The following is a 26,136-nucleotide window of genomic DNA, read 5'->3' as shown; positions in this document are numbered from 1 at the left end:
TCCTTTGGATGTCCTCCATGACTAGTAAACACATCAACTGTGAGAATCCCCTCACCCGTATCTCTTGCAAGCCTGCCCTCGCTCTGAGAGTCTTTGCGAGAGTCTCCTTGATTGTAAAGTCACAGAGATTTACTGTCTGCTGGAGGTGTGCAGTAACCAGAGGCTCCTTGATGTGGGCAGGTGAGAGGTCACGGCAAAGAGGCGAGGCGGGTGGTGGTGGTATGGGTTGGTTCTGTGCGAAGGAACGGCCGCCGGTGACATGTGAAGGAGAGGCCAGGTGCTAATTGGAGCATTGGGAGCGCTAGCTGGGCAGCGTGATGGATGGATTGTCATCTCAAGTTTCTACAGGGAATATTAGCCAACATATCAGCAGGTCAGACCGTGCAATGAAACCAGCAGTTGACATTGGTGCTGGATAACATCACTCCGCACAAACACACACACTTAGCCAGGGGAGAAAATACATCTCCTGGCTCTCGTGTCATATTTAGATACGCCGTTTGCTCTGGGAAGCCAATGTGAGAGGGATACATAAGAGCTCAGGCATTCTGTCCGACCATATGATTCCCATTAAAATGTCTGGATATAGATAATTTGCGACACAACAATTGGAAAATCAATGAGACGTCATATATGTAAAGCCAACGCTGGCTTCTGTCCATGACAAGTAGTACAGTACAGTAAGTTAGTGCATGCTGTTTCCATTTAGAGTGCTGAGCACAGCCTGCCTGAGAATGTGGAGTATGTCTGTTGGACAGACAATCGGACGACTCTGTCACCCAGGCACCCTGGGTGGTCTCCACGCACTGGTAAGACACCTTAGCTTCCCCTCTGCTATGTGTATACGCCACCAGTCATTACTGTATACCATCAGGCTGGTCCACAATGTGAATGCATGGCCCTCTCGTTCGGACAACGGCCATTACTTAAGACGAGAAGGGGCCCGTCAGTTGCCAGGATAAAACCTTTTACTGGTGCAGTATGTGTGAGTGGGCCAGCCCTGCGTTAGGTAAGTGCAGTCACCCAGAACTGAACCAGAAGAGCCCTTCGCATTGTCCGGGACAAAGAGCAATGGTATTTGGCACCAGGTTTGAAGTCAGGCCTCCGCGATGAAACCCAGTCCATCTTGTGAGGAGAGATTAATTGCGAGGGGGCGGTATAAGCCCCTGCTTCAATATTTATCAAGACGGGTGATAGGGGTCCTCCCACTGGCTGCCCCTGACAACCGCAGAGCAGGTTCTCCTTGAACTGAATGGAACGCAAGCACCATTTAGCATGGAGTTAATTTATTCATGCTGGCCTTTCAGGTACAAAGCCACTTGGTGCGGGCTGCATTTACCCCGGAGACACCGAGGTTGGTATGTAATTGGTCCACTGTCCAACTCTTAAGTGTTAATTAGGTACAGGGACCTTTTGGCTTGTGTTCAGACACTGGCGTTAATCAAAAAAACCAACACTCCAGACACCCAGTCAATTTGTTTAACGCTGCTTGTCCCTGCTTCACAAGGGCTACAGCTAACGCTCTGACAGAATAATACCATATTGTTGCCCCATGCTGATTTTATCACCGTTTTATGGAGACAAAAAGGTCTGAAGGGATTTTATGAGGCATATTCAGTTTTACCACATTTCCCTGCAGAATGAAGGACAACTCAACTCTGTTTCCTCTTGTGTCCTTCCACCTCTTGTTGTCTCCCATCAAGTTGGAAGAAGAGCCTCAGGCTGCTGAAGTGACACCCGCTCAGTCAGTTGGCACCAACTCCCGAAACCTCAGTCCTGGGCGGTCCAAAAACTACAGTTGCCTCTCTCATAAAGATCCCACATACTTTCCAGCGACAGTGAATCTTTAATTTTTACGAGCGGTACAACAAACCACTCCTTGTATGGACATCCCCAAACCAGAACCATGGTAGCGTTGTTTACCACTGGAGGCTTTGCTGCCTCAAAGATCGTCTGCGTGATCCAAAAAGCCAAGTCTATCAGAAAGTCTGATTGGCTGAAAACCTGAGGGAACCTTCCATGTGGTTGTTGCCTTTCCTCTCTTGGCTAATGCTTCACAAAAGAGTAAAGTGAGCATCGCCATCTCCTTTAATCGCTGACAGACGAACAGGGGGCACAAAAACAGATCCCTTTGTTTTGCCTCCATGTTTTTCTTTCTTTCTTTTCACCAAAATCCCATTACATGTTGTTGTTGTTTTCCCCCCTCTGTGAGTCTCTGGCATGTTGCCTCTCTGGGTTATTACCCTGAGCCTGTGCCCACAAACAATCAATTCCTCTACGGTTTACAGAAGACTGAATTACCCGCTCTGATCATCACTGCTTTTAGTTTCTTCAGATATCTTTTCTTCAAGGCTGTTTTTGTCCAACCAACAGTCAAATATTTATGAATCCAATCTAAATGTTTAAGCCATCCACGATTCCCTTACAACTAGGCAAACTCCATCTACCGCGGAAGCTCAGGCCATACGATTGAAAACCACTACCGGACCTTGTTGTGATGCTCTCTTAGGATTTGCTGATTTCCTTACTTCCATATGATTGTTAAATAATGATAAAATATTTGCGATAGCTAATTCAAGGGGCAGCCCTCTAAGTTTACACATAAAGAGGCCAGAATTTTTTTATTTCTTTTGTATCCCGGAGAGGGAAGGTGTGATGAATCTGATGTTGTCAATAGGGTTTTCTTTTTTTAAAAGAAAGCTTGCATTACTGGTTGGGTCATTTTATCAATCGATCTGCTAATTGTTTCAGGAAACATTGATCTACAAGCTCTTTTTCCTGCGTTTGCATTTCAGCCCATCCTCGAACAGAAGGAAGGTTTTCGGCGAGTCGGATCTCGTCTGCAGCAATGAAAAAGCAACCTGCTGTTTAATATTGAATGAGCGCTGGCGTTTCACCGACCAACAAAAGGCTTTTGTGCCGCTTCCGCTTGACCACTTCACACACACACACAAAAAAACATCAAAGAGAGGGATTCTCAGCTCTCCAGTCGCCACCTTGCCCTTTCCGCTCACCCCGCTGTCCATCGCAGGGATTAGGGGGGATTGCATCGGTCTGCCATCCGACCACTGGGGCAGTATGGGTCAAAGCTCAAAGTCAAAGGCAGGACACTGGGGACTGTCGTGATGTCCGCAGGGAGGTGTAAGGCCCACCTGCCTACATACATAATAGAAAACCCACCAACTGTCAATGCTTTCTCCCTCCACCCGCAATGAGGACAGCAACAAGAAAACAAAACAACAACGACGGGGAAGTTGTGTGATCTCAACAATGAGGAATGGCTATAGACTCCAGACTAACAAACTGCCTGTGGTCCAGAAGTTGTATTCATCACAGAGACAAAAACAAAAATGAATGTGCTCCAACTGTTGTTTTCCGTTTTGATTTTGGATCAAGTATAAAAAGTGAGTGGTGCCAAAAAACTTGATAGAGTGACTGTAACTAGTAGCAGTTTCAGTCAAAGACCTCGTATGAAGGTTATGGCATTGGTTCTGTAAACACATGGTCCCATGGTACCTTGACGATTGTTAAGAGCAGCCCCCCTCCCCGATAGAGCAGGTGCACCATCTGGCAATATGAACTTTTTATGTTGGTCTTCATTGCTGCTGCAGTGCAGGCGTGACTCATGTGTTTGTGTGCGAGTGAAAGCGGAGCACTGAGAAGACACTGAATCCGACGGTATGTTGGCCTCCAGAGGGTTTCGGTTTGTCTCCCAGTGAATAGACTGGATACATGTGGAAGACCTCCCATCACAGCACCAGACTTAACTGGCCCTCCACCTTCAGGAGAAAAAAAATGAAAGTCTCCTATTTCCCCCCACTGAGAAAACAATACAAAGGTCACCATAATATTAAACCGTTATTTCACCCCCTGCACCACGGCCCTCCGAACAATGTGTTCCCCTTGTGGAATGTTCTGGAGGGATACTGTCAGCAGTAGAGCTATAAAGACAGGAGGCAATTAACAGTGGGGTTGTTGGGTAAGAGAATCTTCATTTTTGGGAGAAGGAAATTTAACACACTTGAATGGCAAAAACAATTTCCAGCAATAACAACAGTTTTTTCATGTTTACATATATATATATATATATATATATATATATATATATATATATGTGTATATATATATATATATATATATATGTGTATATATATATATATATACACCACCCGAAAAAAATAATTTGGACTCATAAAATGAGATTTTAAAAGAGTCAAACTCAATATGTATATATGTGTATATATATATGTGTATATATATATATATATATATATATATATATATATATATATGTGTGTGTATATATATATATACAGTTTTTATTATTCTTGTTGCAAAAAATCCATTTTGGATGATGGTGTCATTGGTCACACTGACTCTGACGGATTAGAAAATAACGCATAAAATCGTTGGTGTGTAAATGTGATTAACATGTGACGTCATATTTATTACACTCATTGAACAAAAATAATACAGACTTGCAATATGTTCTCACCCCTTTTCCTAAATTTGTATTTAAAATCCATATGTTATACCTTCTTGTAAATTTGCCTAGTAATTGGCCCTGGAAATAGTTTAACCAAAAAACTTAACTCAGTAAACTAGTAGCTACAGCTAATAGCTTCATATTCATGCACAAAGGCTCATATTGAAAATTCCTACAAATTGTTTTTACAGCTGAGCTACCGTTGGCCAAACTATTGCTATTCTAACGTTAGCCAGTTATAGCATTAGCTAACTTAAACCACAGATAGCGGTCACGAGAGTAAACATTTTAATAAGTAACTCAATTCGACTCATCGTATAGCAGCTAAAACATGTCTCATAAAGAGCTGTTGGTATCGCCGCTTTGCATTTTGTAAGCAGAGCGAATGCTTCATAACAGATGAGTCTTTCTTTCACCTCCTTGCCTTTTTCCTCACCCCGATCTTACATATTTTAAAAAGCTGTGGTTTTTTGGGCCCAGTGAGGTAACTCAACCACTGAGTCTGGAGTCTGCAGGCTATATGATGTACGATTGTGGAACTCCTGCTCAGACCATCCATTAAAAAACAGCTGTACGTTTAATGACATTTGTCATCTTTAGGCTCCATAAAAATGTGTTTAAATTAAGATTTACCTCCATGCGGTAATGTATTGTGGTCTAAAAGGTTTTCCTGAAGTCCATCCAAGAGCGTATGTTGGGAAGATGTATGATTTTTATATTTTTTTTTGCAGAATTCTGAGCCCTGCCTGTTTTTAATTAGCTGTTGGTGAGTCTTGCCCAGGGTAGCTCTGGCGGAGCGAGGTGTGTATCATCTTGAACCTTTTCAGCATTAGGAACACATGCTATCTGAAATGCTATCTGAAATGCTATCTGAAATGCTATCTCCTCTGCTTTGAAGCACGAGGCCGATGCGGCCGTGTCTCTTTATTAAACATGCATCTATATGCTTTACAGCACGCATTCATGTGTGTGTGTTCTTCATCGAGCGCCACATGATGCGCTCGCCTCGGATGATACGGTGTTCAAAAGTACTTGAACTCTCGGTTCACAACACAACATATAAGGCCGCGTAGCTAAACACGGTGGATGTAGAGAGTGGAGAATCGTGGGAAACTCTCCTGCGACTGAAGTGGTTAACTCGTCTTTATTTCAAGTTAAACACTCCAGCCTTTACGAGGCGAACGCCCCAAACAACAGCCTGTGATCAGAGTGAGGGGTGCCACAGAGAAGCCACTTTCCCCTCGAGATAAAAGGCCCCCGGCCTCAATCGCGTACGTCACACAATAATCAAAATGTGACTTTAGACCGAGGCGTAGAGGCAAAGCACAGGCAACCTGTTTGCTGATGAGAGGAGGGAGTACAAAAGAGAGCAGAGGGAAGGTCAATGGAAGGGAGGAAGTGGAAGGCGTAGATCTACTTTGCCCCCCCACCCGCTCTGCTCTCAGCACAGATTGAAAAAGTGATAAATATGCATGAGTTTGGCTTCGACTGGGAGGGCCTTTGATGGTGTGGTTCTCTATCTCGGAAGCAAATAGGCTGAAAATAACTGTCTGAGAATTTGTGTGTGAACAATATGCGCTTTTAATAAGTAGGAGAGACTTTTTTCAAACTGTATCTCCCCTGAACAAGTACTCTGTTCTGTTTTATTGACTGGAGGAAAGCTAAAGTAGTGATCTCCGACCATTTTCCTTCAAATAAATGTCTGTTAATAAGTCACAGTAATGAGCTGATGATGACGATGATGATGATGATTATTGAGCCTATGATGAATCTGTTTGCATATTCAGTGTTACAAACTGGGTATCTGCCAATCACTGGAGAGGCGACACTCTTTGGATCTTTGGGAAGTGAGACCCAAAAGCGCACCTGCAGTTAAAAGCTTATTGATAAAAAACAAATCAGAGATCTTTGAGATTGTCACTAATCATTGTTAAGATTGATATCAGAGGCCTTTTATTATCTGCCTCATCCAGTAATGATAGTATTAATGATTCAGTCATTTGGATAATTATTTCTGTAATTCAGTCTTCTGCTTTCATCCTAAATAATAAACATTATTTTTGTAACTTTTCCAAAAAATAGTCATTGTTAAAGAACATAGTTTCAATTGGATTTGATTCAAGTTATTAAGTTATGTTATTATGTTATTTAAATCAAGAAACATTTAGTCAAAGAGTTTGATCCCAACCCTTCTGCAAATTGCAACAAAAGCGTGTGTGAACTGACGTTATTAAAGAACAGCATCCAAATCTTAAAAATTAGTCCCATTAAGTTTTCTTCTGAGATCTCTCTTTGAAACTTGAGACGTCATTCGGGGAGCTTGTGAGATTCACTTGGTCTTGTGTGTAGCTTTAGAGTTTAATTTGGTAGAAGTAGGAGAAAACTTCTATCACCTCATTGTGGAAACAACATGTTTTCTTCTTCAACCGTTTCTCCTCTGTGTGTCTCTCAGACCTGGAGGCGTCCCAGTCCTTTGAACACTACAGTATATCAGAGAAGGCCATGGACTACCGGATCCTGCAGATGGACGAGGACCAGGACAGGATGTATGTGGGCTGCAAAGACCACGTCCTCTCCATGGACATCAACAACATCACACTTGGCACGCTTAAGGTCAGCAGATGTTTATCATCGAGATTTATGATTCACATTTTCGACATGACGTCTGGCATCTGTTTTCTCTCGACCACGACAAAGGAGAAAATACAATGTTTGTTCAATTTAACAGTGTGTTAGGCACATCATAAAAACTGCTACACTGGTATTATTCTAATCTGTGCAACGATGTGCAAATTGCCATACGTTTGCCTCGATCAGAACCATTTTAGGGTTGTTCAAAAGAGGCATAAACATGCCCGAGCTCTCTGATAAGTGATTCTGTATGTCGGCAAAGGAGTTATCTTCAGCGCAATTGACAGGCATGAAGTGCATAAACAGATGGGAAAGCCTTTAGGTTCCCCCAGGGAGCCTAAATGCACCGCATCCATTTTTCCCCCGAGTAAATTGCTTGATATATTAATTGAGCCAGACCTTCGAGCACCTCTCCCAGGTTTGAAAGCTCTCCCAATTTTTCACAGACGATAACCGGGCAAAAAAAAAACGCTGACACGGGAGCTTCTATCAAAACTGAACATGTTTGTTTTGTGTTGTGCACATTTCTCCCTGTGATTTCTGCCTGACGATGAAACCTCGGACTCGTCTCTCTCAATCTGTCACTGGCTTGCTGGGCTCTTTTTCCTAAATGCTGTTTTCAAACTCCCGCCAGGTGTTTTGGCCTGCGTCTCCGAGCAAGATAGAGGAATGCCAAATGGCAGGAAAGGATCCCACGGTAAGAAACCTCAACATTTCAAAACCCTCCTCGTGGATTTCACGGGGCTTTTTAGAGGTCAATCAATAAAAAAACACTAAATAAATGAAGATCTAGATATGAATGCTCATGTCAGCTCATGAAGCCCGGTAACAACAGTAAATATCTCATAGTCCAGAAACCCATGGGGGACATAAAAGAGAATATGTCCACTTCCTAAAATACAGTTTGTGTTTATGTGTTTAGCAGGTATAATGTTTTTGCTCATTAGGACTAAACACAAAGTACACCTGAACTGGGTTCTTTGTTTGTGGACATGTGTATTCATGACACTTTAAGGAGGACGTTTCTGGAACATCAAGCTGCAGCACACCAGCGACATACTTCACCATCACTTCTGAACGCCGTGCTTTAAATGTTAAAGTTGCTGCCGTTATGAACGAGATCTAGACTAAAGGTCTCGTCCGCTGTTCCCAGATCAGTTCCTCCAAGTGGGTCGACTGCGATGCAGTGCGTGCCGCCTCCCGGTGTATTCCCCCCCCCCCCCCATCTCCCATCTGTGAACTTGTTTCAGGTCCAACCGCATGTGTGCAAGCGGGCCGCAGATGTCCACGGGGTCACCGACTGACCCCGGAGTCCTCCTGGCATCGGCACAGTTGGTTCAGGAACGAGAGTGAGGCGTGGGAGGATCCGCGGAGCGCCGTAGAAAAATAAACCAGAGGCAAAAGCTTGCGAATGGGGGACGCAGCTCATTGGCGCGGAGATTTCATAACCCGGCCTGATTCTGAGCAGCACTTGTTCGCTGCAGCAAGATTTAATGAAGGCATGTGGTCGGACTCAGAAGACGGATTCCTCCTCCGCCGCCTCTGTTTTCCACTAATTGGGTTGCTCTGGAACAAGCACACCCACACACACACACACACACACACACACACACACACACACACAGTTGCCTTCAGACACTGCAGTGCAGAGCAGAGAAGTTTTTAAAGAAGAAATCTCCCGTGCAACTTTTTGACATCAATTGAACCCCTTATTTTTCAAAGTAGCAGCGCAGGTTACCGTAAAAAGCCTCGGCGCTGCCCTTTTTGCCCTTTTGGCCCCACATCCTCCACCTTGTCTCCATCCCCTGGCAGCAGCTGGAGTAATGGAGCCAGGCTTTTGTTCAACACGCTGGTGCAGAAATAGAGAAGAAGCTGTTTCTCGTCACTGAGTGAGTTGTGCTGCTGAGTCACAGCCCGCCCCGCTGCAGACAGCCTCCACACAAATATTTGGGTGAGCCATCTTTTGTGTGGAGCCACTCAGTGGCCCCCTTCTCCCTTCTTTCCTTTTTTTTTTTTACTCACAACTAGTTTCTTTTAGAAAACTTTCTCTTTCAATTTTTTCCCTTCCGTCCTCGGTCACATTTTCCAACTCTCGGTTTCTTCCCTACCGCGGTATGTATTTCATTTTCTGTCCCCCGTGATGCCGCTCTTCCTCCCCAAGGGTTTTTGGGTTTGAATCGGAGCGCCACATCGCTCTGTTTTGGTTACACATCTGTATATATTAAGTTACTCTTCTCCGATGCAATCTGTGGTCAAGAGGGGCTCCATCCAGCGACCGCACATTGTTTGTGCCGGGAGGGGGGAGGGGGTTGCCACAGATGGAGAAAAATACACCAACCAGGTTGATTAAGTCTGTTTGCTGCTGGCTCAAAAGCCTCCACTTGAAACTCAATGTGGACAGCACTTGAATTTGAGGCCGTGAGGCTGGATGCTGTTTATCCGGCACGACCAGGAAGCCGGCGTGCGTATGAGCAGAGAACACGAGAGAAGAAGAAGAAAAAAACAGAATACAGCTACGTATTTAAGTTTTTATCCTCCTCTGTTAATTTCCCACATTAATCTGCGAAACCCGACGTCAGGCGTGAAGGCCGGAGGAGGCTGTTATGAGATGAATGAGTGATGTGACGTGGGGAGAAAGCAAGACAGACAGAGAGAGATAAAGAGGAGGAACATGCAGACAACAGGGGGGTGACGGTGAAAAATTCCCTTGTCTTTTGTCGATGGCTCCCGGTGGAGCCGCACACCGACCGAGAGCTGCAGCAGCTGCCATTCCTGCAGCCGCGGCCAAGTTCTCAACGGCTCCCTGGATGCGTTTTCCTCTCCTCCCTTGCTCCTTTCTTCTCTGCCTTCCTGTTTCTACGCTTGTTTTCTACAAGCTAAAGGCTTAATTAGCCACAGAGTCCGGCTCTGCCGCCGACCACTCGAGTTTGGGAAATGAAAGCAGAGGTGGATCAGTGATCTGCCTTTAACGAGATCTATCACGTACACCACTGCCAGTCTTTTTCCACTGGCCTTAATACCAGTGAGCTGTGGGACAGTCTGATTGTGCAGCATTGTATAACCTCTATAAGAGATAAGTTTGAGCTACTCCCTCATATGGAAGAGGATACTTCAGGAGAGATAAACAAGTTGGATTTGGTATTCACCTTGGCTGCACACCAGGAGACATTATCCTCTGTTATGTTGTATTCAGCGTGTTGCGTCATAGCCTAGATCAAGAAAAATATGAAAGTCATAATTTTGTACAGGGCTGCCAAATGCTTGTTCTTTTTTTCAAGGATTTTCATGGTTAGTGACACTAATGTTAGCAGAGCTTAAATGCTACAAATCTATTGTAACAGTATACCTCAAATGAAGAAATTTTACAACGATGTTTTAGCAAACATTATCCATCATAACCAAGTTAGGCTGCAGCAGTAAAACTCCAGAGTGTATTAAATAGAAAAATTTTGCGTTTTACTGCCTATAAATTCAAATTTCTATATATTCTGTGCGAAGGAACACTGTCTTCTCTCAGAAGCCACGTGAAGTGACGTGAGACCCCCGATACATTATGAAATATAATGTTTTACTGCCTGGTTTAACATTTCACTGTAATTCACCTCGGTGACATTTTTATTGTTGTTTCTAACCTACTGAACTCTTTCCGTGTCTCTCTTTGTTTATCGATGCCTTGCAGCACGGCTGTGGGAACTTCATCCGGGTGGTGCAGCCGTATAACAGGACACATCTGTTCATGTGTGGCAGCGGAGCGTACAGCCCCGTCTGCGTGTACGTCAACAGGGGCCGCAGACCAGAGGTGGGCGCACGTTGACGGATTCACTTCACTGAATATACAAACTCTCGGCGGCGTAAACCATGTTTTGGGAGACGTTGGCCTGGTGGTCAACACAGACGTTATTGTAGCCGTTGAGAAGCTGGAGATCCCGACACCGTCCATGTAGTTTGGTAGTTTGTTCCCTTCGGTTGGCGATTTAAATACTTTAGGATTTCCCCCACTGACGTGGTCTTGGAAGTGTAAAAAACATCTGGTATCCTAAATTAAAGTATTTAGACTTAAATATACAGCTAAAATTAATGAGCAAAAAGAACATGCAGTGGTTCCCCAGTGGTTATTTAAACCAAAAAACTAATTACGCTAACATAATTGAGTTAGTGTAATTTGTGTCCTCATTACTTTTTTGAGACAGTAATTCATAATTCTTATTCTTTGTTACGCCCTAAAAATAGTGTTCACTGTTAAGGTCCCTCATGAGCGCGGAATATAGTCAAAGTGGTGGGAATACTGCCACCCAGAGCAAGTAAACCCCAAAAAATGTCATTCATTTCTTGTAAAATTCTCGTGGGATGCGAATTTTTTAATGACTCCCGATTTTAACTCATTATTTAGGGATTCGAAACAAAACATAAGTGATTGATATTGATTGGCGGCTGCAAAAATATGAAATAGAATGTATTTACAACACTCGATACTAGAAGGAGAACAACATTGTCGTAATCTATCTGTCTAGTCGCCTAGGAATGTAAATGTATGCGGTAGATGATGACAACCATGTGCACATGAAATTGCAATAATCTCATTGCAGTGTATCTTCGCCTGATATTAAATTATGACCGGCGTCAGATAGCGGTTGTGTCTAACAATAGCTCATTTGTTTACCGTACTAAAAAGAGTTTGGAAGTGTCACTGCACGAAAAGATAGACTCCATAACTTCATATGAGCGAAATTTTCATATGAAGTTACATGAGAGGAGATGCTGAGGATAAGAGGGTTAAAAATGGAGCCTTGGTGTCAGCTGATGCGCTGTCATCTCCGGCCACGCGGCTCTGGAAGTGGGAGCGAGGAAGAGAGAAAAGAGAAAAGTGCTCACTGAGTGAACGGCATTTAGCCACAGACTGCCAAAGACGGCTGCCAAAGCGCTAATAAGCAGAGCGGCCGAGCTCCCGGCCAGGCTCTTTCCGCATCGCGGTGCCTTTTGTCATTTGGGGGGGGGGGGTTTGTTTGAAAGGCATGACTGCTCTGTTTGCAACTTCGGAGCTCAAACATGTCTCCAGAAGTAGGGATCTGGTAAGTATAACAAGCTGTGCCGTGCGAACGTGCCCGAGACTATTATGTTGTGTTCAGACTGGCTGGAGGGGCTGCGACGGGAAGATACTGTAGGTCCTCTGCATGGGTCACAGGTTTTGTGTCTTGTTTTTAGATGAGTAGTTAAATTCGCCACGGCAATAAATGTCCATCTTACTGAGTTAGTCTTTCATTTAGTCTTTAAATCTTTTATAGGGCGTGATACCGACACTCAAGGAAGTTACACTCGTATCAGATATTCCCTGTAAAAGAAAAAACATTTAAGATTAAAGATCTCCTCCAGATGTTTTAAGGCATTAAATGTTTAATTAAAGTACCAATTAAACCTTTTGAGTGGAGAAAATAAACGTTCCTCTGCAGATGAATGTGAAAACAGCCTTTTGGCATCAAAATCTGCAACGGCATCTTTCTTCAAGGTGAAGGTCAAACAATCGAAGCGAAACCCATTTCTGAGTGCATGGGGAGGAAGAGGAGGGGGGCTTTAACAGTTCATCAAATTACTTAAAAGGCACTCTCTTCGCAGTGTAGAGGTTAATGACCTGGCTCACCAGATGGAGTTGTTTGGCGAACAGACACGTTTTCCTGGAAAATACTCCTCGGCCGACGTCACTTCATCACCATTCAAGGAAGCACCACCAGCCGTGCACCAGAGCTTAATAGGAGAGACAGGAAAAGATCTGTAAATGTGCCCAAAGTTATACTGTAAAAGGCGTTTGGACCGTCCAGTCCACCACAAGGAGGGCGTTTTAAACTTGGCTGACGTTCCACCTGAGATGCTATCCAACAAATTTGCAGGGAAATTCCTCCCAAATGGAATGTTCTTCTTCTTTTTTTTTTTTACTGCTCCACACTGGACCGTTAACGCAGGAGCGTTTCAGTGCTTAGAACCAAAAGGGAGGGGAACGTGAGCAAAGCTACCTAGTGGGACATTGGGCGTGCTACTACTTGCGGTTTTATTGCGGTAGAGGCCACTGGGCTCATCATATGAAACTGTCTCCACAATCTCTGACTTCCTCTTTTCTCACACAGGAACAAGTATTTCACATCGATTCCAGGACGGAATCTGGAAAGGGGAGGTGCTCCTTCAACCCTCAAGTGAACACAGCCTCCGTCATGATCAGTACGTGTTTCCTAGCTCCCCCTTCATGGCTTCTGTCTCTTTTTTTTTTATCCTGAAAAGTTGGTAATACCGAAAACAGATTTAAGTTTAGTTTGTTTTTCCTACGGTAGCAAAGGGCCATTCCGTTGTGTTTTGGTCCTGTAATTTGATTTGTTCGGTATCTCCTCGAGTCAGCGGTGCGTCTCTTAGCAACGCCAGCCATCAAATATCAGTCGGTGTCATAACGGTTAATAAAAAGTGAGGATTCGACTTCAATGCACGTCAAACACAAAGCACCGAAGTGCCCTCTCCTTCCGGCCGGGCCCTCTCTGTCCCTCTCTCTCTGATTGGTCGAGGAGTGTTGGGTTGCCGTTGACACGGCTAAAGGCGACACATTGCACCCTGAGCTCTGCTTTCTGACATCTGAGCATGGCGGCGTCAGCAGCATGCGTTTGCCAACAGAGACGGGGGGGTAGAGGGGGTAGGAAGGAAGGTGCTCTGCCAAATGGAGTCGAGGTCAGAGCGAAGGGCCGGTGAAGCACTGCTGCGGCTCCCGAGAGCCTCCGAGAATCAGAGGCAGTGTCTGGGCTCGATAAGATCCGCACTTCGCCTCCCCATCCGCATGTTTTGAACCCTCTGTGGCCGCCTGTGCCGTCAACGCTCCCTGCTTAGCCAGGCAGCTCGGATGCGGGCCATATCCCTTTAATCCTACCCCGATTTGTCCCACATCCTCCGTACACATACTCCAGACCTGATTGATGATGGAGTGAGAGTAAAGGAATGCAAGAACAAAGTGTCTTATTAGCAGCAGAAACCCATTCATAAAACATGATTTATCAGTCAAAGAAACAACTATATATTTTATCTATATTATGTTAAATGTCTGACACAGTTTTTCTTATTTTCTTGGTTTCTAGAAGCGCTGCACAGTCAATCGTAGTTGTTTTTGGCTCTGCAAAATATGTGAGCCCGTTGTTGATTTGCTGTGTGTTTCTTCTAGACCAGGAGCTGTTCTCAGGCATGTATATTGACTTCATGGGGACCGATGCTGCCATCTTCAGGAGCCTGACCAAGAGAAACGCAGTGCGAACAGACCAGCACAACTCTAAGTGGCTTAGTGGTGAGAACAAAGATTTTAAAAATTCATATAAATACACATATTGATGAATTTACACAAATATGTTTCATTTTTATTTTATCGATTGTTAAATTCTCCATGTATTCCTTGTTTTTTACATTCAGAGCCAATCTTCATTGACGCCCACCTGATACCCGACGGAACAGACCCCAACGATGCCAAATTGTATTTTTTCTTCCGCGAGAGGCTGACAGACAACAGTGGAAACACAAAAAATATCCACACCATGGTGGCCAGAGTGTGTCCGGTGAGTGTCCTTTGCATGTGCCTACATGGATGGACACTGTGCTGTTTTGCGGGGGGTTTTCGTAGTTTCTATGTGCAGCTTTTGTCCGCAGAGTGACATCGGAGGACAGCGGAGCCTGGTGAACAAATGGACCACCTTCCTGAAGGCCAGGATGGTGTGTTCAGTTCTGGAGGACGACGGCACCGAAACGCACTTTGACGAACTGGGTGAGTCAAGCGAAAGGAACGTGTTTTTTTTTCTGCATGTTTGTACATTGCCTCTTATTGGTTGCATGACTGCCGTGCTCCGTTATGTTTTTCGTGCTCCGTTAAACCACTGTGAAACAAACGTTGTGTTTTAGAAAATTCGAGACCATCCTAATTCCCCAAAACTCGCCATTTTTCGTTCCAACGTTTCCAGCGATTCTTTTCTCCGTAAACAATCCACGGAACTTCCTTTGTTTGGTCTGGATTAGGGCCGTAGCCCCTTTATCAACTTTCATAACAATTGTTCTGTTGTTTTTTTGGTTGCGTCGTAGGGGAGAGCGGGGTAATGTGACACATTTTTTACATTTGCTCCCCTCTAGGCGAGCTAAAATGATATATCAGTAAAATGTACACATTTCCCATTCATTCAAGATGTTTCCTAGCAATGTACATTATTAGAATGTCTTCAGGACAAAGGACAGTGAAAATATGATTGTTTTTAAAAAAGTGGTCTTGTGTCTTGCATGACCTCAGCGGCTGCACTCTCCATCTCTGCGAGGGGTGTTTGGCCCCAGGTTGTCTTCCTGGTGTAGTTTCTTGGCATGATGGCTTTTCTACAATGTTTATGACATTAACAATAAAACATATGTAATGTAATATTACACTAAAATATGTTTAAGACTCAACTTAACTTGTGCCCCACAGCCACTGTTTTAGAAAAAAACACATCTCCTAGCAATTCAGGCTAATCTTCAGCTAGCATCAATCACATGGTTTTATGTTGGAAGTTCATCAACATGTATGATATAAGTGTTTCTACCTGAATCAATTTGCTTTGACACAACAGTTGATTTAGTTCACAGCAAGAAAATTTACTTTTACATGCAAAAAAAGACATTTTTGTGAAAAAACATACTTACCACAGCACCAGCACCAACTTCTCCTTCATGGCAAGGGTGGAATGGGAGGGGCTTGAAAACATAATGGTCACATTACCACAAATGTGTTCCGTTTTCTAGATACAGGGGGTGTCTCACATTACCCGGTGTCCCACATTACCCCGCTCTCCTCTATTGGTTTATGAACACATTATTCCAATCCTTGCTCCTCACCTTTTGAAAACTACAAACCTGAGCTCGCAAAGCTGCTTTTCCATTTAGCTCATCACACCAGTCAATCTGTCAACATGTGCATTTATGAATTCACTTTCTGGCACTGATCCGGGATATAGGGAATTAGTTGAAGGTAATATTAATATCACACGTTTGCACATGTGCGTTTTTTTCCTTTTCAGAAAATGTGTTTTTGCTGGAAACCGATCAGCCCAAGGGCCTGTTGGTGTTTGGAGTCTTCACATCCACAAGGTAAGGCCGCCGCCGATGAAGCCAAGTGTAACATTCCTGCAGGCCTCAGCGGTTATGTTAATAACTGACTGGATATCAGCGGGAGGGGATGTGCTCGTCAAAGGGCCCTGTTACATAAAGACGTCATGTTGCAGAACGTCCTGGTGGCTCCACCACATGGCCTTCGTTTTGATGTTTGGTCCTCATGATTGTAAGCAGCAGAGCATTATTTTTGCTGCGTGAGATATATATATATATATTTAGAGTACGCATTGATACGGATTATGTAATACGACACAGCAGGAGATAATGAGTTTTATTGCAGTTTCCAGATTGGTGACGCATGAGCCTTGTTTGTTATGTTTTAGAGAAAACAAGAAGGAATATGATCACCTTTCACTTTATATTTAATAAGTATTGTATGAATGCCATGTTTGAAAAGTATCCTAAAAGACTGTAAACCAACCAGCTTCTGTGAAAGTAAAAGAGAAAGAGACAAATACAGTACAATACCACGTAGGTGTTTTGTGATTTGTATTTTTTTTATTGATTTCATTGTATCTTTTACCCAGTCCTTATCCCTACTAATACTCTGACAGTAAATGTAGTATTTCCTCAACCCAATTTGGGACAATTAATCAAAATTAAATTCTTAAACTCTCCTACCTCAGTAGATCAAAGAAGAACCCCATTTAAGCACATTTTATAATTCACACTGCTATTAAAATGATGATGAATAACATTTCAACATCATGATCTTTTATTTAATTTTTTAGAAAATTATGAAAGCAAAGTTCACCCATTAAAACCTCTGTGGTAATTAAAGAAACGCTGAATAAACAGATTCAACGTCTCTCAATTAGCCCGAAGGTCACAGTCAGCAGGGTTGCACGGCAAATTAGGAGGTTTAAAGGAATGGTCACTTGATCCGGATCCTGCCACAGGCCCTCGATCCACTTGTTAGCTCGGGATCATAGAAAGGTTGCAGTCGAGTATCCTGGCTCAAAGAACACAGCCAAACCAAACAGTGGGGTCCTGGAGGTCTTTTACCTCAATGTTATGGCTTTCTCCACACTGTGATTCGTCCTCCGTCTCCACTTCACACAATGTGCTTCTGTTCTCCTTTTCAACAGAGATTTGTGTGTGTGTTTTTAAATGGCTTAGCCAAGCCGCATCAGATCAATGAGGTGGGAAATAGGTAAGCCCCCCCCCCCCCCCACCCCCCGGAGAGGGGCTTTGGTTCTGCCCAGACTCCATAACTTGCACACCCTTAGAAACAGAGATCCTAATAAACAAGTGCAGAATACTTTAGCTGGGTGGGTCTCGAGGTTGTGAGTTTAGGAGGTTCCCACTGTTGTGTTTCCTTGAAAGTATGCATCTCATTTCCTCAGCTCCGTGTTTAAAGGCTCTGCAGTGTGTGTGTACAACATGGCCGACATCCTCACCGTCTTCAACGGGCCCTTCGCTCACAGAGAAGGGCCCAACTTCCAGTGGGTGGCCTTCCAAGGACGCATCCCTTACCCGAGGCCCGGAACTGTGAGTTCATTTCTGGGCCATTCGTTCATCCATATTTAGTGGATGATTCCACAACTGAATTTATGAACCATACCTCCTTAAATATTTCAAGCCAGAAGAAAGAGTAGGGCGAAATCAAATCTTGTATTATTAGCCTGTTAGTAAATGTCATAACATTACTCAAAAGACATTTCCTTTTGTTTCTCCAGTGTCCTGGTGGAGCCTTCACACCTGACATTCACACAACAAAGGAGTTTCCAGACGACGTGGTGACCTTTGTGCGAAACCACCCAGTCATGTTCAACCCCATCTACCCAGTGGGAAGGAGGCCGCTGGTGGTTCGGACCAACGCCGACTACAAATACACGTCAGTGGCAGTGGACCAGGTCACGGCTGCCGACGGCAACTACCAAGTGCTCTTCCTGGGCACAGGTATGCATGTAGACCGGTCTGGCAGGTTGCAGCAAAGAACAGCCAACTTTGGGGTTTTCTGTAGAGATAATTTCCTAGGGTCACATAATCTATACAATGTTTTATATTGTATGTTGACGTCATGCTAAAATGCGCTGACAGGACAATATGAATGGAAATATAATGGATATCCTCCAAAAACTGTTTTTCTTAAAATAAGTGAAAAGTTTATTTTGTGATGCAAGGAAGAGCACTCCTTTTGACCGGGTCCCCTAAAAATACCTTTCCTAAAAATACCTTTCACCAATACCAAAGTCCACAGGAGGAGATGAATGGGTGAAACAAACACAGGACTTTCACCCAGGAGACCGCTTCTCATGTGTTAAAACAAAAAGTAAAAGTTTTTCTTTTTAACTTGTTTTAAGTTACATAACAAACAAACTTTTCCTTTTTTTTTGTTTTGTTTCCATTCAGTTCATGAACCACATGTTTAAAAAAAAAAGTAATCCGAGAGAAAATACATTTCCCTTGAAATGTGATCCAAAATGCAATTTAGCTGAATGGGAACATCATTTTTTAGTAGGGCTGCTCCTTTACAATCGAAATGGAACTTTAATACTTGTTTAGGCTGATACTGATACCAATATTTAAAAATGTAACACATCTGCTAATGATATATCAGATAATATTGTTTTCTGTCAATATAAACAAACGTGTAGGATGCCTTCAAATTGTTTCAGAGACCAAAATGTGTATTAAGCAGGATATTAGATATATCTTTTATCTTATATCTTTGCAGATGTTCTACTTTTTTTCTAGGTAATAATGCTTCCTTATGATTTACTGTAGCTGACGCTATTATAAGGAAACACATTTACAGGATAATGAAGGCAATAAAACATTGAATGATTGTTAGGGGGAGACCTGTTGCCACAGCTGGTAATCATAACAACAGATAGCAGAGGGCAGAGTACACTGTGGGTGTGGTGGCCAATTTTAAAAACACAGACAGCCTGAAACAGCATGTAGCAGAAACGAGGTCATCGACGGTGCAATAAGACAAGGTCTTTCGGAGAGCGCTTTCTCCTTGCATATTTTTATTTAAATCGGATGACAAAAACCCTGCAGGTGGAAGGAAACCTGCGAATGAAGGACTGATTGTGAGATTAAATGTTCCTGAGAGCACAAGTGTAGAATATATATTATGTCTCTTGTTTCCGTTTCTCTCAAAATGGCTGTTAAACAGAATAATATGTGTGGGCTTGCACACACATATTATGAGTGCATTCGTGCTTGTGCGTGTCCACTTGTTGGCATTCAGAAAGCAGCTCTCTCTCTCTCTCTCTTCGTCTCTCATCTCTCTCTCTCTCATCTCTCTCGTCTCTCTCTCCTCTCTCTCTCTCTCTCTCACAGCTGCTTGTGTTTATCAGGCAGTCTCTTCATTCGGTTTCTCCAGGCCGGGAGAAACCGAATGAAGCCCCGTAAATGCCGCTTTGAGGGAGAGACGCTTTTATCGGGCGTGTCCAGAGGAGCTGTTACTGGAACTCCCTGATCCAACTCCCAGGACAACCCCCCACACCCAAAAAAAAAAAAAAACCTTATTGATGATGATTGTGTTGAATCTTGCCCTTTTCTGCGTGACCCTTGTCCTCCCTTTGCGTGGGGCTTAAGAGCTTCCATTCTCACCCCTGCCGCAGTTGATTTTGCTATAAATATGTCCGCGGCTATTGTCCCTAATTCAAAGCAAACATGACTTGTTTTTTTTCTGTCGTATCTGTTTCACAACGGTTGTTATTAATGCGTTGCGTGTCATTACAACTCGAGGACGTGTGTGTGCTTTCTGCCCCAGACAAAGGTACAGTACAGAAGGTGATTGTCTGCCAAGCAATCAATCCCTGCACCAAGATCTGATCCTGGAGGAGCTGGAAGTGTTAAGGTCAGCTGTCTGTTTATTTTTTTTATTTTTTCTATAATTATCTCTTACTTTCATCCTCTGGAATCAAGGCAGAGAGGAGGGGGGGGGGGGGGGGGGGGGGGGGGGGGGGGGGGGGGGGTCGGGGGGGGGGGGGGGGGGGTGGGTGGTTGTGGCCACAACACAGAGGTCCCATGAGCGGACAACAGAAACCGGGTGGCATTCAGCAATGGATGTTCTGCAGCGTGGAGTGATGGGAAACCTCACACACTCACACACTGCGAGAGTCTATTCGTTGCCCCGAGTGAAACCTTCACCACGTGCTCTTTTATCTCCTCGATATCACGAAAAGCGTGATAAACCTGTGATCAGATGCTAAGGCCTTTGATCCTCCACGGCACCAAAAGCGCCTCATCAATCAGAGGAGATTTATACTCAAATAGTTTTCAAAAAAAAAAATATACATCTGGCAAAAAATCTGATCTTAAATGGCTTGCTAAACGTGTTTGTTTTATTAAATAAAGCTGTTCTCTGCTCATTTCCCCAACATGTTCCCAACTATTCCTTTTAGATTTTGATTAAATAACTGTGCACGATGTCGTGAAAGCTCCTAACTCACTTCCTGTATGTGCTATTTATTTCAGGATCAAGCTCCTGTTACCAACCTTGAGAATATCCTCAAAAAAGTAAGATACCTCATTTGTTAAGTGCAGTTGTATGGTTTTAATATGTTATTAATTGTCTGTGCAGCTACTATGTAATGCACGAAACAGAACTCTCCTGTGCACGATAAGCCTCCCGAAGGCGAGGAAATAATAAGGGCGTATTGTTTCGGCGCGCTGCCTCATTTTTCCTGTCAGCCGGCCACTTATGAAGACAAACAGGGCGGCTGATATTGAACTGTTTACTTTACAGCAACAGCTGTACGTCAGCTCGGAGTTCGGGGGTGTCGCAGGTCTCCTGCACCGTTGTCACGCTTACGGCTCGGCATGCGCCGACTGCTGCCTCGCCAGAGACCCCTACTGCGCCTGGGACGGCCTCAGCTGCTCGCGCTTCTATCCCACCGGCAAAAGGTACGAAGAGATTTACAGCTTCGGGGGTTCATCACTGCGCTTTGGTGGCGTTATTCAGTACCTAGAAGTATCGAGTGTCCGCCAAGGGTTGTTCTCATGGCAGTGTAGGAACAAAAACACTATGCGGGCCTTTAAGCCCCAATACAAGTCTTTTTCTGTGTTAATAAGGGCTTGCAGGTGTTGATTAGTCATGGAGGCAGCTATTAAAAACTTTTACGAGCGTTAAATAAACACCAGCATCGTTGAATAGCGGGCAGTATTCCCTTTTCCCCAATTTGCCCTGGTGGACTTTCCAATAGACAACCAAAGTAGTATTCATCAGTTATACAACAAATGGCAAATCAATCGAGCCAGATACTGAATGTGGGGAACAGATGATGTGCAACAGTGTGTTATTAAAGAAGATCAGGAAAGAGAGCTGCTCACAACGTGTGAGGGGCAAAAAGATCACACGACTGGAAGCCTTCAGTGCACACTTCGGTGTAGCACATCAGTGTAGGACATCGCTAATTCTGCCTTTTTGTGGCTCCATCTAGACATAACACAGACAAGGCGACACCTCGCCTCCGAACCGATACCCCTCTGTCCTCTTCCAGGTCTGGGTTGTCTCTTGACATTACAGTCAGACGCAGGTCAAGTTTAGTTTGGTCGCAGGAGAGAGAAGAAAAAGAGAGCGGCCCCTTGTTTTTCCTGCAGGAAAACGTGTCTGAAAGGCGTCCGCCGTTGACATGCTCCTCTCCTCAAGCTGTTCTGTAGGAGTGTGCACGACTGAGAGGAACAACAGTCAGATTCTTATTCATATTGTCTTTGCACTGGCAGCTCGAGACGAACATGCGAGGAGGAAGGTCGTGTGTTGGTTTTCTATTTAGCTGTCGCGTATTGATACTCTCCGCTATTTCCCTTTTCCTTTTCTAGGAGAAGCAGAAGGCAGGACATTATGCATGGAAATCCACTCACTCAATGCAGAGGATTCAATCTGAAAGGTAATTAAAGCTGCACTGATCAATATGTTTATGGTTAATTGCATTTCCACCCGACTTTGCATTTTTCCCTCAGCTCTACAGAGCTTAGCCTCTTTTAGCTCTTTGTTAAGATTTTACGGCCCACAAATTACATCTTTCTTTAACCTCAAGCTCAGATAAACCCCCCCGTAAGCTGCCTTCCCGGCACTATGGAGCTATGAACGTGAATGTCTCTACGTGTAAGGAGGATAATAGGTAAACATGTCAGCCCAAAGAAATGTATAAGGTGATAATATGTCAATGTTGTGTTTTTAACTTCTATTTTAAGTGTCCAAAAAGCTAAAGTATGCGACAGTATGCATATAAACATATAAATAGGTATCTACGCTCTGTATCCGTATCAAGTCAGTTAAAGTATTTCCCCAGCTATTGTAAAAATAAATCTACATTTGATGGCAAAACTGTAAATACAACCTAAACAATAGGATAGCAATTGTTTACACCGGAGCCGTGTGTGTCCAGGTGCTGCAAGAAATCCATCGTGCAGAGCCCACCCACTAGTAAAGGGTGCACTGTAATGAGAGGAGAGGATTTGCTCCCCAGAGGGTCCCATTTCCGTCTCTAAATTTAAAACGAGCTCGGGGAACCAACCATATGGCCATTACCACTAATTAGTCACAACCCTGTCGCACATCCAGCTGAGTGATGAACCATTTAGCTGCAACAACCAAAAAACTACACGTATAAAGGAGACGAAAACCGAGAGCTTCGACGGTCGTCTTTGTCAGTCTGAGGAAGTCTGGGCGGAGATCGGTCGTGCTGCAGGTGTCCGGCTAAGCTCTGTGTAAACATTTCCCTCTCACAGTCGGGAATAGTGACAGATTTGAGTCCATCTGTGGGCTTTGTGTCTGTCAGCAAGTGACGTCTGACGTGACTCCCTTGACTCTCTGTGGTGTGTGTGTGTGTGTGTGTGTGTGTGTGTGTGTGTGTGTGTGTGTGTGTGTGTGTCTGTGTGTCCTTGTTAGCTTACAGAAACGCAGTGGAGATGACGCAGTACGGCGTGAAAAACAACACCACCTTCCTGGAGTGCCTTCCCAAGTCTCCTCAGGCGTCCATTCGCTGGCTCATTCACAGGGACAACGACAGGAGGAAAGAGGTCAGTTTGACCATTAGAGGGGTCAAAGGTCAATGTCCAACATCACAGCCCTGCCTTTTGCACGTATGAAACAAGTGGACGGGATTAAAGGTCCCTTTTCTTGCTCCGGTTTTATTTGTTTTATTACACCGATTTATATTACATTGATTATATTACATTGATTATATTACATTGACTATTAAACACGTCATAGCAATCAGATCAAACGTGATATGGACTTTCACTTATGGCTGGATTCTCAGCGGTGCAACCGTTTTGCAAATATTTGACACCCCTATAACCCCTTGAAAGGCTGTGAAAGATTAAATAAAGCTGTGAAAGAGTGCATGAAGAATCTTTCATGCATTAAGCTCTCACCTCTGTGGAGTTGACTCAGAGTGATGGCCGTTTATTGCCGTTTCCCCACGAGAATAGAAGTTGGCCTTAAAATAAATCACTTGAGTTTTATGGTGTGTAATCATTGGAGTCTTTTCCAAAGTAAGGCCCAGCTGGTTTTAAAGTGGTCGGTGGAAATGGAATAAGCTGTTGCATTGAAAGTGTCAGCATCAGTTTAGTCTCATTATTTCGGCACCTCCAGAAAGTTCTCTAGAAAATATGTCAAAATGTCCATCATTCCTTTTATTCCAATGGACATCAAACAGAACTATGCTGGAGGGAGGAGCACCATTCTTCCCAAAACAATTCCCTCGTGGGGTGTTTTGATGAAGAACACATTCCTTCAGATCTCTTAAAGGACATATCGGAATGATATACAGTATATTCATAATATTTGTTTTTAACGCACTGATATTGGGTCGGTACTTGTGATTGGAATCAGAAGGCTTAAAAAGTGGTATCGGATCATCTCCGTGGGGTTGTTATGACAGAATCAAATTGTGCCCACCGCAGGTGAAGCTGAGCGACCGCGTGGTCTCCACGGAGCACGGCCTCCTCATCCGCTCCGTGCAGCTGTCCGACCAGGGCCTCTACTACTGCCTGACCACCGAGAACAGCTTCAAACGCACCGTCGCCAAGATCCGCCTGCGAGTGCTGAGCGAGGCCATGGTGAGCGTGCTGACGGACAAGCAGCAGTCGCCGTGGGCCTGGGCCAGCTCGCTGCACCCCAAGACCCTGTTGGCGGCCTTCAGTCCGGCAGAGAGCCTCGCCGTGGAGCAGTACTGCAAAGAGAGGAAGCAGCTCCAGAACCTCCAGCAGAAGCAGCAGCAGCAGCAGCCTCAGCCGCCCGGACCTCTTCGGGGGGACTTGGCCAAACTGAAGCCCCTGCTGGACCGGAGGAAGAGCCGCAACCGGCGCAATCACTTCCCGGAGGTTTGACACGGTGGGGGGAGGGGGGGGGCGGATAACTTGACACAAACACCTCCACGCTGTTTCCCACGAACCCAGACCTTCCTTTTTCCAACTCTCATCTCAAACTGCACAGCTGCACTGCGAGGTGGGTGTGGGGAGTTGTCATTCGGCAACATCTCTTATTCTTGCATGAGGTGTACTGTGAGCAAGATGGCCGTGACATCCACCAACGCACACCCACAGGCACCCACGAGCAGTTCATTTGCCCCGTCGCAGAGTCCCAACACAGACCGAGGTGGCCCGGTTGTGAGTGGCACTAATAAACCGCGGTCCGAGCCGACATTGCTTGCGATAACACACCTTGAGACGCAGCTGTGGTCAATGATCGTATCATATTTTTTTTCGATATTAGAAGGGAAACTAGACCTGGCCGGGTATTAAAAGCTCACGATGGATTTTGTTCTTTTGTTCACAAAAAGAGGCGGTCATTTGAAAATGAACATGGTTAATGGAGGAGATTGAAAAGGGACAAAAGGGAGACAGATGCATGCTTGAGAGCGAGCGCCGTCTCACAGTATAATATTAGTGTTTTATTAGATTCTACTCACATTTGTCTATTTACTTTAAACTAACAAAGATGTATCTGTTTCAGTGAAATGGCAGTGTGGGCAAACATCAGGTAATACGGAGTAAATTTTTGTGAGGAAAAAAAGGGGTTTCTCATGAGTTGACTGATTCTCACGCTGTCTACAACAGCACCGATCATACAAAGCACAGATGGCAAGTGGTTCCAATAAAAAGTGTGACATTACAGCGCTGTGTATGTTAAACAAGGGATTAGTTCAAAGGCCAAACTTAACATCCTGATGTTACCCAAACAGAAATAGTAGTAAAACACAGAGTAGCATATCAAATTCTGCGGGGGAATCTGTTGCAAACATTTGATACACGGACGAGAATCTGCCTCACTGTAAATCAGCTGCACATTGTTTTATACTTCCATTGTTTATAGCACAGAAGCATGTTTATAGAAATGCGTCGAGGGATCTTAATTCTTGCCTGGATCACATTTTGAGTAACTAGCAGATTCGCACATTTTAGTTTTACGGCGTAGTTCAAATCTTATGCTGAAACGTGACAATATGCTTTCGACGTCGTTGACGGCAAAGTGGGCCGTTTCAATTCAGAAATAGTCATTATTTGACTTCTGTGAATAGACCTTTTTTTTTTTTTTTTTATCCAAAGACGTAGTTAATGTAGATAGAGATTAATCGTTGCTTGTGTACATAGTATATTTTCTTTTGTTTCATCCTTTTTAATTTAATGTTGTGCAGATGTTTGTGAAAATGTGTACATAATTTCGACATGATTCACCAGCATATGACTGTATCTGCAAATTGCAGAGACATACAGTATTATTTTCATTTTCACTTTCGTTTCACTTTCTCCCTCGAAAAAAAGATCTACGTTTAATAAAGCTGTGCGACCGGCGTCATGTGAACTTCAACTCAGTGTAACTTCAGTGTTGTGAATCATATGTATTTCTATTTATTAATGTCGTGATAGCCTGAATAAATCTGTTCCGATGAATCTCAATTTTACAG

The 26,136-nt window shown here is 44.0% G+C and overlaps 1 protein-coding gene across 1 annotated transcript in view; it reads left to right on the top strand.

Moving 5' to 3' along the window:
• The window catches only part of sema3c (sema domain, immunoglobulin domain (Ig), short basic domain, secreted, (semaphorin) 3C), a 35,618-nt gene extending 9,482 nt beyond the window's left edge, over positions 1–26,136 (top strand). The window contains 17 exon segments of the mRNA XM_034526481.1: positions 6,939–7,099; positions 7,752–7,814; positions 10,797–10,916; positions 13,234–13,324; positions 14,304–14,423; positions 14,546–14,688; positions 14,780–14,894; positions 16,168–16,237; positions 17,608–17,752; positions 17,941–18,163; positions 19,992–20,015; positions 20,018–20,085; positions 20,699–20,740; positions 20,970–21,127; positions 22,043–22,110; positions 23,115–23,245; positions 24,134–26,136. Coding sequence (XP_034382372.1) covers positions 6,939–7,099; positions 7,752–7,814; positions 10,797–10,916; positions 13,234–13,324; positions 14,304–14,423; positions 14,546–14,688; positions 14,780–14,894; positions 16,168–16,237; positions 17,608–17,752; positions 17,941–18,163; positions 19,992–20,015; positions 20,018–20,085; positions 20,699–20,740; positions 20,970–21,127; positions 22,043–22,110; positions 23,115–23,245; positions 24,134–24,559 — 2,168 coding nt within the window. The 3' untranslated portion in view covers positions 24,560–26,136.

This window comes from Cyclopterus lumpus, chromosome 23 (assembly GCF_009769545.1).
Source record: "Cyclopterus lumpus isolate fCycLum1 chromosome 23, fCycLum1.pri, whole genome shotgun sequence".
Classification (NCBI taxonomy): Eukaryota; Metazoa; Chordata; class Actinopteri; order Perciformes; family Cyclopteridae; genus Cyclopterus; species Cyclopterus lumpus.
Note: the sequence above shows the minus strand (reverse complement) of the source record. Positions and strands in the feature narration are given on the sequence as shown.